This window comes from Leptinotarsa decemlineata, unplaced genomic scaffold (assembly GCF_025532065.1).
Source record: "Leptinotarsa decemlineata unplaced genomic scaffold, Ldec_3_MD MMD2_tig00026282_RagTag_RagTag, whole genome shotgun sequence".
Lineage (NCBI taxonomy): Eukaryota > Metazoa > Arthropoda > Insecta > Coleoptera > Chrysomelidae > Leptinotarsa > Leptinotarsa decemlineata.
Genome location: NW_027412668.1, coordinates 11,623,348 through 11,636,909, shown reverse-complemented (window position 1 = coordinate 11,636,909; position 13,562 = coordinate 11,623,348). Strand labels below are relative to the sequence as shown.

Genomic DNA, 13,562 nt, shown 5'->3' with positions numbered 1-13,562 from the left:
TACTTTTCAATTCTTCTTCAACATTGGATGCAGTTCAATCCGTACTTTAGTTTTTTGTACAGTCAAAATCATAAAATATGCTAGCCTGACTTGGAGTTACTCCACAGCAGGATTTCGTAGCATATGTGTGTAAGCTTCACATCAGTACGTACTAACAATTTTTTGCAGTTTTTGTAACAAATATAATATTACACAGACCATAAGGCTATTTAACTTGAAATCGTCATTTAGTTCTATTCCTAACAGTTTAGCAGTTGACCCATTAGTGTACTTTTTGTAAGCATCAAAAGTGGTGGTTTGTGTTTAGTCTCTACTGATTTTGAATAGATTTGTTGTGAATCAGAGTTATGCTCTAGATTCTGTGGAAGTCGTGAGTGTTTCAAGTGTCTTGTACCTCTGAAACTAATTGATTGAAAAGTGTCTTTAGCAAAAGCAATACACGTATCTAGCAAGTGGAAGTGGAATATGTCTTGATAAAAATAGTGAACAATAATTGTCCTAAGGTGGAACCCTGAGGCACATATTCGACATTATCTTGTTTTGGAAATAGTTCCGTTGATTAAAAAATATTTCTGTCTATTGGAAAGGAAAATGTTGGACGGGTCTCCTCAATCTTTGTATTGTTCTTGCTTTGTCAACAGTAGCTGATGGGACATACTCGAAGGCCTTGAGAAGATGATACCCTTCAGGTAATCTGACTAAGCCAACCAACCTGCTTACAGATTGGAATGTGAAACGGTTAATGCGAAAGCCAACATGACAACCGTGGAATTTATAAAATGTAAAACTGGAATCCCTGGCGTAGAGTAAATCAACAACGAGCACTTTTCCCAATCAACAGAAGTGCAATACTCTTTTCGACGCTCATTTCTCCAAACAAGTTAGCGTACCATTTCAATTATTTTTCCTAAATTAGAATTATTGAAATAGAGAACAAAAAACTCTTTAGACATAGGGATTATGTCATTGTTAAAGAAACAAGGTTGCAAAATACTTTTTCAAATAATAATAATGACTCCTCATTTCCAATAAAAATATAGTTACAATTGAAGAAATACATTTGCAAATATATAAATAAAATTAATATGGGAATACTAACTTGTACAAAGTATATCAACCTCTGTTATTATTCTTAGCTTAAGTGAGTGGATTGAACATGTTTTGCCTTAATATAAAGCACTCATTTTTGTTAGATGGATACTCGGAATCTTTGGAAGAGATTCTGTAGTGCATGTTGTCATATTTCAAGTTAGAGTGAAAGCTTACAAAAATGATTACCTGAGTATACTTTTGCTGATTTGTTGAGAGGTTATACAAAGAGCATAACATTCGAATACAAAAAATGTTGGGGTTGCCGAACCGAGAATTTTTAGTGAATTGGCGGCAGCGATCACTAGTGAAGTAAACTAATGGTATAAGTGAAATCATTATAAAGTGTTATTGAAGTTATACTTCAGATAGATCCTTTGAATAATGTAATCAATTTGTTACGTGAGCTTTTTATATTCTATATTTTATGCCTAATTTTTGTCAATATGTTTGTTATCTATTGTATCATCACTGTAGGATACGTGAAGTTACATGTTCTTTTATGGGTAACCACAAAATCGAACTTTGAAGCCTCATATATCTGAAACATATTTCTCCCGCCAATGTATATCTGTTAAGTATGTGGCAAAGCACTAATTCACAATGCTCCTGGTAACATTATGTTTTTATTTATATGACAGGGTGTCATCATTTCAACAACTTGATAGTATTGAGCTTTTTTGTATCTATTCTTGGCAAATATGAATACATAAATGAAAGTTCCTAAACTATTTTCATTGGCAAATTTATTTCTAGGTGTAAGGCTCGTTTACACGAACTGATGAAAATGGATCGTGATTTTACCCAAGAAGATAAGGAAAAAATCAATCCTTGTAATTCTTCAAGCATAGCAGAGGCGATAGAATTCGTAAAAAACCCTGTGAGATGCTGCAAACATGTTCACGAATTGATAAAAAATCTAATGGAAATTGTACAAATAAAGAAAGAGGATCTTAAGACGAAAGGTGAGTGTTATGAATGGACTGACCCATTACTTGATGAAAATTAATAACACAATTTTCACAAACATTCTTTAATTCTACCATATGAAAAACGTTTGTGAAAATTGACAATCTCGAAATGTGCCCGTTTTAATTATACGCACCCTTGTAGAAGCATTATTGTATCACGGAGAAACGTGGGAGCTGATGGGCCGAAGATGGGGAAAGATTGAGAAGGACTTCTATACTAAAAATAAAAATTATGATATTAGCAAAATACCGGACATATACGATTGTATCAAGTACGACTTGCAGCATAACCAGCATACATTGCAGTTTGAACAGGCAGAAGAATTGTATACTTACGCTAAATATCTAGCAGATATTGTTATCCCTCAGGTATTTATTTCTAAAATGACCTATGGCTCCCAAAAATGTGAGAAACAGCTCATTGAATTCAGAATGACATGTAGAAAAATGTATTTCAATGATTTTACATTATTTCACAAAAAATTGCAATTGTTATTAACAAATTAAGATGAAAAAGACATTTAGTTTTTCGTTGATAATTAAATACTATTCATACTTTTTAAATGAAAGATTCTGAAAGAAAAAAATTCTACTGTAAAAAAGTCACAACGCCGAGAACTCTGCCTCCCTTATTTATGATTTTAATTTAATGCCGAAAATAGGGCTCTGCATGACAGTATTCTACACAAAATATATGTTTTTCAGTAAGAAATATGAATTATGGTGTTATCTGATCATTTCAAGTGATGTCTCGTTGGAGAAACAACAAATTTTCAAAACAATTGCTAACTAACCATTTTTTACCGACTTTTGTTTTCACAAATAGCGACATTAAATAATCGGTTTGAAAAATGTTGTATATTTCTTGAACACGCAATTTCAAGAAAATTTGACTTTAAAATTCCATCAAATCAATAAGGATGATACTAACACGATAGTCAACTCCATAAAAACAAATGCTATCAGATCACATAAGATTCTATCAAAATTATTAAAATCTGTATACCCTACCTAACTCTAGTTTTAACAAATTTAGTCAACAAATGCCTAGTAGTATCTTCACGGAACTATAAACAAAATTTCTAAAACTTTGACACCAAATGATTTGAGGCCCATAAATATATTATCGGCAATTTCAAAAATTGTTGAAAAGACAGCCTATAGTCAGATATACTCTTATGTCTCTGCCTGAATACCAATTTGGTTTTCGGAAAAATCACAGTACATCTAGAGCTATGTTGAAAATGACCGACGAAATTTTTTCAGCCACCGATAATGAAAAGGTCACTATTTTTTTGTCTCTCGATTACAGTAAGGCTTTCGACACCATGAATCACAGTCTGATGTGCGCTAAACTTGTTTTTTTTTGTTTCAGTATGGAGACATGTGACTTTATTAGTTCATTTAAAAAAATAGAAAGCAACGTGTTGTGATAAAGGGTAGTCAGTCTGATAATATAAGTGTGTCATGGAGTCCCGCAAGGTTCAATTCTCGCCCCGCTACTCTTTATTATCTACACACCTTACTTCTCTAATGTTCTTAAGTTACTCAACATTCATACATATGCAGACGACACTAACTTGTACTACTCCAATAAAGTAAATCAGCTTATTGATCACAAAACATCGCTCATTAATGACATAAAATCTTTTCTAGATTTCGCAGCAACATTGTCTAAACCTTAATCCTAGTAAATCATCTTTAATAATTTTTGGAAAAGCCAAAGATCGTGGAAGTGTCATAGATAATATCGATTTGCATATTGATGGACATTCTGTGGAATTGACTGACAAAATAAAATGCTTAGGATTTTATATAGACGACAACCTCAGATTTGAATTTCACTAGTTCGGACTTCCATTGTCTACTATATAAAATGATTTGAAATCCCTGAAACAAGTAAAAAAGAATAATTAAAAAAGAATAGTTGAAAATGACGGGTGATGACAGTCATCACCCGAAGACGATTGTAGATACCAACAATCGAAACGTCGTGAACTAACGTGACTTGGAATCTCTACACTTTTTTATTTTTTTATTATTTTCTTTTTTCATTCCTTTAATTTTTTATTCATTCAATTATTATATTTTTACTTGTAGGTTATTTCACTATCATTTCATTTCAGGTTTATTGTTGCTTAATATAATTGTTATTTTCAACTATTCTTTTTTAATTATTCTTTTTTACTTGTTTCAGGGATTTCAAATCATTTTATATAGTAGACAATGGAAGTCCGAACTAGTGAAATTCATCACGAAACATTGTCAATCACCTTCAAAGAAACCTCAGATTTGTTCATCAAGTCAATACTCTCATTCAGAGAGTATGGTACTCTGAAACATCTGTATTCAAACAGACACTATCTTAGTAGTAGGTCTCTCAAAATTACCTTTCAGATCTACTGATTCTATCTATGTTCAATTATTGGGATGTCGTTTATGGCCCTTGTATCGATTCCATAACTTCTGCAAGAATTCAGAACGCCTGCATTAGATTAATATTCAGCTTGAATTACAGAGATCATGTGACCCTTTAATCAATTAATTAAATTGGTTAAAAATGTAAAACAGAAGAGAATTGCATTTCCCTGTTTCATTCACAAACTGATGAAAAAACAACAACCCACTTATTTGGTAAAGAAACTCCTTCCCAGACATCAGATACATTCAAAAAACTTTAGAATTAATAATAATTTTGACATTCCGAATCATAACAGCACGAGCTATGAACGATCCTTAACGTATCATGCTGTAATAATGTATAATTCATTCAGTGAATCTTTGAAAAATACATCAGTATCGCTGCTATTCAAAAGTAAACTTGAAACTGAATTGCTCAGTCAACAGTGATCCAAACATAAACATTTGTATTTCATTTTACTATTGTCCTGAAATTGTCATTTATTTTTTGTTAGTTTCTTAATTTTTTTCACACGTGGTTGAGTGGAAGAATAGCGTTTTGTTAAACTCCACCACGTAAAATAAAGACCATTTATTATTATTATTATATCGATATTTTAAAAATTGTATTGTTCAAGTAGAAACTAAATCTCCCATGGCTTTTGTTATACTTCATACTCTTTTTTTTATTATTCTCTTTATGGAAAAAGGAATATGGTCTCACTTCTCAAGAGAAATTAACAATTGGCCAAGGCATTTGCACACCCCTTCTGAAGAAAATAAAAGCAGACTTGCAGAGGAACATAGAAGAATCCGGAGAGGAAACCGTCAATCGATTGAATCCCAGATACTCACACGGAGTCTCGAGCCCTGGAAGACATGTTAGGACTCGTCTATATTTCACAAGCGAAAGCCACATTCATTCTCTGATCACTGTTCTTCGACATGGAGGCTTGTTGGATGTGAGCAAACTGCAGAAGTAGCTTCTGGGTATATGATTAATTTATATTTTGTCCAGGTTAAAAGAGACGAACAGTGGCGAAGAGCGATGGAGTACGTTTCTACGGTATCCGAACTTAATTACATGTCTCAAATCGTCATAATGCTGTATGAGGATCCCACCAAAGATCCAAGTAGCGAAGAACGGTTCCACATAGAATTGCACTTCAGTCCTGGTGTTAACTGTTGCGTTCAGAAAAATCTACCCCCCGGTCCGGGCTTTAGGCCTCATTCTAGGAACGAGTCTGCCGCCAGCAAGAATTCTGTAAGAATATGAATTTAGTTCTTTCATTCTATTCAGTTTGCTTATTTTAGAGCTTGAACACATCCGCAACTGCAACTCCTGATGATCTTAAGAGCCAATGTTCGCCAAGGATTGACGAAGAAGCAGAAATATCTTTAGAAGAAGAGAAATATATATTAAATCCTCCTAGAGTTTTAGAATCTCCACCTAGTAATAATGGTATACCTTCTCCAGCGTCTCCTGATCCATGTTATAGCAGACAAAATATCAAATTTAGTGATCCAATTCCTATTGGGTGAGTTTTTTTGAGACATCTGCTATGCGATAGTTTATTCAAATGGTTTTTCCGTAAGATTGATATATATGTTACCTTGGTAATTGATGTCTAGTAATGATGTGAGTAAAATATTCAAAAGTGTTTATCCTATATGTTTACTTTCATTTTTATTTCTAACTCAAGTAAACAAATATTTCTCAGTAGTAGCCTCTAGCCGATACAACAGAGTTTTGTCAAGTGATCATAAACACATTGTCATTTAATAATCCAGTAATGGTTTAAAAACCCACTCATTAACAAATATTACATAAAAATTCTCTATATAATGGAAATGAGATCAGCAATTATGTAGGATAAGTTGTTGCCCGCGGCTTCGCCCGCGTAGAATTTGGTTTGTCACATTAAGTTTCGTGACAGACCATTTTAAACAAAATGTTACAATATTTTTTTATCAACCCAAAACTTCGGGTTTCCAACTTCAAAACTGATGAAATTCAATACAATATTTGAACCCCTATTTTTCCCTTGAGGGTGTAAATTCCTGATTCCCTTTCTTGATGCTTATTTACGCTGCATATTTCAAGATTCTAGGTTCAGAAGCTTTGACTGTACGTTATTATTATAAGAGCGTGCAACAGCTAGTAATTTATATTTTTACTTTGAAAATACAGTAACTAAAAAAATATGCCAACTGCACTAAGTAATGAATAGCTTCGAGAATCGAATGATGTTACCTATAAAGAAATTGGCAAAATTAATACAACCATCAAGGACGTCTGCCCTCACATGTCTGCTCGCGTTCGGGTCACGTACTTTGCAATGACGCTTCATTGCTTAGACCGCCCCTCTACTCCCGCGCATCGTCCCCCGTCGTCTTACAGTAGACGCGACGGGTAATGGCTCACTGCGTTGCGTCAATTTAATCTCATCGTGATAACTTTTAATGATTCGTCCAAATTACTTAGTGTAAAAGACAAAGTTTATTTGAATTGAAGGGGTTATATTTTTAGGAGTGATTAATTTTTGGGAAAGAAAGTTTTTGGCTTTCTACTACTCCATCTTGATACAAAAAATAGGTGAGGGAATCTTCCAAAGAAAGGAAGGAAGTAATCAATTTGAAATTAAGTAACTCTATACATGGATGTGTAGATCATCAAAGAAGTAACTTTCAGACACAAACTGAAAGAAAGTCCTCCTGAAACAGATACTTTGATATAAACATTGAATAACACGAAAAAAAAAATCTTTTGAAACAAATACTTCTATATGAACACTGAATTATACAGAACATACTTTTCTCTACTCAGTTTGTATTTCAAACATTCGTTGTGGAATAAAAATCAGATATCATTCACATGAGTTCTACTTTAAATGAATGGTAACATATTGCACTTACATGGAACACTTTCATCCTCACTGGTATACATCGATGTTTTGCCTTAAGACACTTGCCCTAAGGCTCTTCAGTACCAAATTGGATAACATTATAGAAAATACATACAATTAATTCATGAATTACGATTTTTAATGTTACGGAATAAGCTTGATCTGCTTATGTCATCGATGAAATCGTAATGACATTCAAAAAAAAAACAAAGTTTATCTGTATTAAATGCTTAAAACGACAATTGTATACATTTTTATAAGAATTCGACAGATATTCTAAAATGTGCATTGTAAAAAAGTATCCAATTTGATTGTATTTGTAGCTCAGTATTTTGCATATAGTGCATATAAGAGGTAGATATATGTTATCAGAGACTTTTATTTAGTTAGAACTATTCAAGATGAAAAATCTTACAGTACATTATCTGCATGTAACTCCAACGGTATAGGCAGCGCACGCCAAGATAGCTCTCAGGGAACAAGAATTTTTTTGATTTACTTGATACTTATTGTTATATTACGACCAAAATTACACAAAACCTTTGGAGTTTCAAATTTAAAATGACAAGAATAAAAAATATCACCTCATTTATAGATTTGTGCAAAGTATTTGATTTTAAAACTCAACTTTTTCGGCATAGGAAGAAATCTTGTTACACAAATTATTTAACTGATATTATTACTATTCATATGAACTTGAATGAATCAAGGTAAAGTCAACTTTCAACATTCCTATGAAATGAAATTTTCAGCAGCTGAAATGTTTGATAATCAACCCAAAAAACTTATATTTTTTTAAAGCTTTGGCATCTTAGAAATAGTGGAACATCAAGGTAGTCTTTATATTCATAAGATGTTCCTAAGATATACAAATGCTAACCATTTTTGAGTTCATTGAAGATTCCTTCATACACAGTAACTTTGAAATGTTTTTGGAACATATTTTCTCTTCTCAAACTCAATCATAGACATAGTAAGTTTTTGAAGAACAAAAGGAACAGTTTTCCAGACAATTATATTATTTTGTTACTTCTTTCACATTTAATATTTCTCATTCAACTTTTGCAAATCCTATTTTACCCTTTATAATATCAATTGAAGTCAAATGAAGTTTCTGTAATGTATGAAACCAGTCTTACCTTTTCCCTTCCACATATTTTCATTCAAAATTGAAATTTCAGAAGTTCCCACACCGTTTCTGGACACGAAGCCATGCACTTGGCAAAAAGACTCAATGAGGAATTGGCCAACCAGGCAGCACAGCAGAATAGTCGGAATTTCAGTTTGAATCGGTCAGCCAGCCCTGATACTGAACCACGTGCTAGAAGTTATGATCACCAGAGCCCCCAAAAGGGAAAGGGTGAGTGGATGTTCAATAACTTTTTCTGATTGTGAAATTCCCACAAACAAAATCACAAATACACCTGCTTGCAAAATGTTAATTTTTCAAATATTGCGAGTTTTCAAATCTCAAATTCTGCTCATTTTCAGCCTCTTTTCAGTTTTGAATAAATTTTCTATATTCAAATAGGAAACTAGATATAACTAGTTGTTAATATATTTTCTTATGTTTTATCATTGCTACAGAGTTCAAGTAGATAAAATTTTTAAGGTGTCCATTCCACTAGATAGCACTTCTGAATTCTTGAATCTGTAGCCAAATGAAAAGATTCTTTTCAGTTAATGAGGCTTAAAGATGGTAGTATTTTTGGACGTACAGTGGCCATTTGGGGAAATATGTGGTCCAAATTTTGACAGTATTTTCATTTTTTATAGAATATTTCACAAAGAGATGCTACATCAAGTACAAGAAGCTTTTTTCTCTTTATGTCACAAGAGAAAATTTCGAAAAAAAGTGGAATATACCTGAGCCCACCTGATGTAAAGATTTCTCGTATCAAAATAAACACAAAAATTGCTGTAATATTGGTTCTGTTTTCATAAATAAAGAATATTATATACTAAACTGTCTAATGTTCATTTGATTCGTTGTTATTGATATTATATTATTATATGAGCAGAGTTTGGTGGAATGGGCATCTCGAACACTTATCATATTCTTAGGAAGGTAGAAAATGGTGTGCTCAAATACATAATCGAGGATGCACTATTTTTTAAAGAAATTTAACATTCCTTTGCAGATATTTTTGTGATTTTTGTTTGGACAGCATGATTTTTAAAATGTCTAATATGTTTTGGGCAGCTGACAAATTACACCAAAGTTTGGATGCAGTTAACAGCCAAGGTATGCTTTCTAAATGTTCAACCCAAATATCGACCTTTTTATTAACTGTATAAAGTAAACGGCTCACGTGAGACAAACACCGATTACCATTTGATCACCCCATTTCCACTTGGAATCACAATTCTGTCGCCCTGACAAATTTAAAAATTATTTGATACATTCCAACAAATATTCCTACCTAGGTGGTATCTCAAAATATTCACATACTTTCAACATTTTGAACTTCTCACATTAAATTTTCCTGCCCATATTTAAAAATTGTGTATTTCTTAACGGACACTTGTATTGACTGTTACTTCAATCTTATTCTAGGAATATACTTCATTCCTGAAGTATCAAATAAGAACAGACATATGGTATTTATCATTTTAATTACTCAAAATTCAACACCAATTATCAATTAATGTATCATGAGTAAAGTTCATGCAGGCAATTGATTTCTGAAATTATCATTAGTTATTTTGTTTTCTAAATTGAAACCGACTGGTTTTTTTGATATCTATTAGTAGGGCACGAATATTAATGGTGAACTATTTTCAAATCTGATGCACTGTGTCTATAACTACAAACTACAAAAAAACTCGTAGTTATTTTTTCTTTTTCATAAAAAATGCAATATGAAAGATTTCGCTGAAACAATATAAAAGTTCTTACTAAATCCTATTCTTTTTGAGAACGGATATGTTTATGCTTATGGAATGGAGAAGTTAATCTTGAGCAGCTCCAACGGTAACTTCCAACTCAAACGCCCTATAGAAATGAAAATAAGTACTTTTAAGTTTCAAACGAATCTATCTGCAATAATTTTTTTTTCATTATTGAATGAAATTATCAAAAATCTCCATATAGCGATTTTATTTTCTTAGAATGTAAATTTTGAAACATTATCAGAGATTAAACCATCAATATTTAATTGAAGAATAAATCCAAATCAAACAGTGGTTACGTTAAATTTTATCAATGTCTCTGAAATAGTGTATTATTAAAAATTTGTTACCAACATATTGATAATGAAAAGATTGAAATATGAAATAAAAATGAGGTAGTGTAGATCGTCAAAAGAGTTTGGAATAACGAAGACCTTCATATGGATATTTTATCAAATCATATTTTATTTCTCAACTTGTATATTGCTTAAAATACAATTCATAAAAAACATCAAGAAATGAAATAAATGAAAATGTGTTATTTGAAATACCATTTCTGGTGTTGTGTTGAATTGAACTAAGAGTTTTTAGTGAAGTGATGGTTCACCCAATTCTTGAATACTTTAAAATATTTGTCATTAAGTTTAAATTACTTCAATCCTATTTAGTCGATTGTAGGAATTAGATTTATTGAAAAAAATATATTTGGGAGAAAATATTTTGAAAAATATTTTTTTCTTTATTTCCTGATTTTTTACTTGGCATTTTTTACCAGAAATCATCTGTCTGTTCTAATATTAGAATGATTCCTGCTGTGAAGAATTTTCACTAGGAGTGATATCCGTTCAAATGTTTGGTGTAAAAAAAAACAATTGATGTTTGTGTATGAGTATTTTACTTATAAAATGGAGAGAAGTTATTCCATACAAAAAAAAAAGAATCAGTTTTTATTTTTTGTGAGTCAGTTAAAAAGTAGTAAAAACTGTTTTATAAAATATTAATCCCCCTAAAAAGTTTTTTCAATTGAGATTCGCAACTTATAAATTAGTTATTTTAATTTTATACTTTTCTTTGAGTTATGTGAATCCATACTTGACGCAGAATTGTTTCCTATTAACATGATAGTAACATGGTAAATTTTCCAATAGTTGGAATAAACAAAATCACGAATACAGATTTTTCCTAGAGGTTTTATGGTGCACTGTAGAGATTTGGGCTTGGCTTGGCATGAGCAAAGTCAAGTTGGTGTTACATTTATATTTGAACTCATCTGTCTGGCAACTCCGTGTAATTGGTATGACCATTTGTGCCGAAGGTGTATCAAACCCTCACGTTTCTCGCTAAACGTCTAGAGTTTGGTAGATCTTCGAATATTGCAGCTTCTTTCCCTGTTCCATCAATTGATATATGTTTGGATTGCTTTTGGGCAGAGTTTGGTAGACATCTTTTTCCATTTCATCTCATGCTTTGAATGTATTTTGTCTGTTTTTTTTTGGATATCGCATGTATTGGTTTTCTTTGGTTTGAGTTTCAAATGAAATCTTTTAGAAATGTAATATATTTTCTACTATAAATCAGTAATCTGTCATCTTAACAGAAAATTTGCTCATTGTTAATAATGTTATTTTTCCTGTGTCAGTCCTATATCAGGGTCTGTTGATTTTGAGTATCCCAGAAATGTGCTTTGATTTAATTTGAGGTAAATCTGAGAAATGAAAATTCTATCTTGAGTATACATAGGCACATACTTAGTAACTTTACAGACTGAGACAGCAGTAAGCTCTTACATACTGAGACAGCAATAGTTCCTTACTTTATGTAATTTATATTTCCACATTTAACGACCAACACAACTAAGGAAAAAATGGTTTCCGTTGAATTGTATTCGTGAAAAACTTCATTGTGAGGTTTTCACTAAACAGTTTTACGAAAACGCAAAACTGTTTTTTTGAATACGTTAAGGATTTTCATCAAGTACCCGTTAAACTGGCTCTCAAATGTTTCCTGTCTCGGCATCCTGAACAAATTTCTCAGTGAGCACAAGTCCAAGCTAAGGCCTGTCGATGTAAATTTAATGGGTGGTATTGGTTCTACTGATAATTGAATTGGAGGGCCTTATCTTCGGATCGTCGGTTTTGGGTCTTGTACCCATTGAGACATCTGTTCAGGATATCAAACCATGTAACATGAAAAATTCAAACAAATTAATGGAAACCACTTTTCCCATAGGCGAGTTGTGGGGTTATTCATGTCGCTCCCACTTTGAGATGAACTTTTTATACATTTTTTCCAACATCTAATTTTGAACAATTGAATTTTTTAGAATTGAATAAATGGACCGTTAGAAATATAAAATTGTAATATTTTCTTGAATTTGGTAGTTATCAAATGATTACTTATGAGTAAAATGAGTTGTTGATTTGATTGGATATAAAAAAACTATTCCTTTATTTTAATGATCAATTGACATAGTTCAAAATGAAATATTAGTGGGTTGCATAGGTCTCCACTTCTTTTTGGAAAATCGGACTTTCTTTACAAAATGAACAAAGTATTCAATTAAAGTTCTCAGGCCTCTTAACTTTCCATGATTTATTATAAGTTTCGTGTTTAATGAGAAGCCCATTCTGAGTGTTTTTTAATTAGAGCTCGTTTTGAATACACTAATTTCTAATTATTGTATTACTTGATGAATATTCATAGTAATTTCATAAACTACACCTTACGATTTGATCTATACAAACTTTATTTAACGAAAGATATCAGGACATTTCTTTAAATAAAGTGTGTGGAGATCAAATAGTCAGATGTAGTTTATGAAAAATAAAGTATCATCGCTGGAAGTTGAGGTCACTTGCAACCAACCACCCAATATATTTTTGAAAAAATTATAGCCACATTTTCAGCTTACTAGCCTTACTGGTTTTTCGAGTATTCAGTATATAAAAAACCTGCTGTTTTTCATGTTATTTGCTTTTACTGCAGGTTATTTCTCACAAGTAAATATAATAGCTCTATGGGCGATTGAAACTATGATTTTTTTTTTATTAAATGTTATGGATAACTTTTAATAATATCGACATATATAGCTTCTGTCATAGCTTTGAATATTATTTGAATTTACTATCGAGAGCTATTATTAATGAATGACGGAAAATTTTTGGGTAGTATATACAGGCCGTTTTTTTAGTTGATCCTCCCACTGTTGCTATCTTGGAAACAGTAAGACCTACAAGGCCGGTTAAATTGGACGAAGTAGAATAATCTCTGTTCAGCTCGAAAATGTCAGTGGTTGTTTTTGAAA

The 13,562-nt window shown here is 31.9% G+C and overlaps 1 protein-coding gene across 15 annotated transcripts in view; it reads left to right on the top strand.

The window, feature by feature from the left end:
- l(1)G0196 (inositol hexakisphosphate and diphosphoinositol-pentakisphosphate kinase) overlaps positions 1 to 13,562 on the top strand; it is a 79,593-nt gene that overhangs the window by 39,202 nt on the left and 26,829 nt on the right. For 12 of the 15 annotated variants that reach the window (XM_074179810.1, XM_074179805.1, XM_074179804.1 and 9 more), the window contains 7 exons: positions 1,846 to 2,054; positions 2,203 to 2,429; positions 5,171 to 5,422; positions 5,479 to 5,724; positions 5,775 to 5,998; positions 8,548 to 8,726; positions 9,570 to 9,611. In XM_074179810.1, the coding sequence (XP_074035911.1) occupies positions 1,846 to 2,054; positions 2,203 to 2,429; positions 5,171 to 5,422; positions 5,479 to 5,724; positions 5,775 to 5,998; positions 8,548 to 8,726; positions 9,570 to 9,611 (1,379 nt within the window). Of the gene's footprint in view, positions 1 to 1,845; positions 2,055 to 2,202; positions 2,430 to 5,170; positions 5,423 to 5,478; positions 5,725 to 5,774; positions 5,999 to 8,547; positions 8,727 to 9,142; positions 9,333 to 9,569; positions 9,612 to 13,562 lie in introns of those variants that run through there. The other 3 variants (XM_074179806.1, XM_074179812.1, XM_074179814.1) reach the window with 2 other exon arrangements.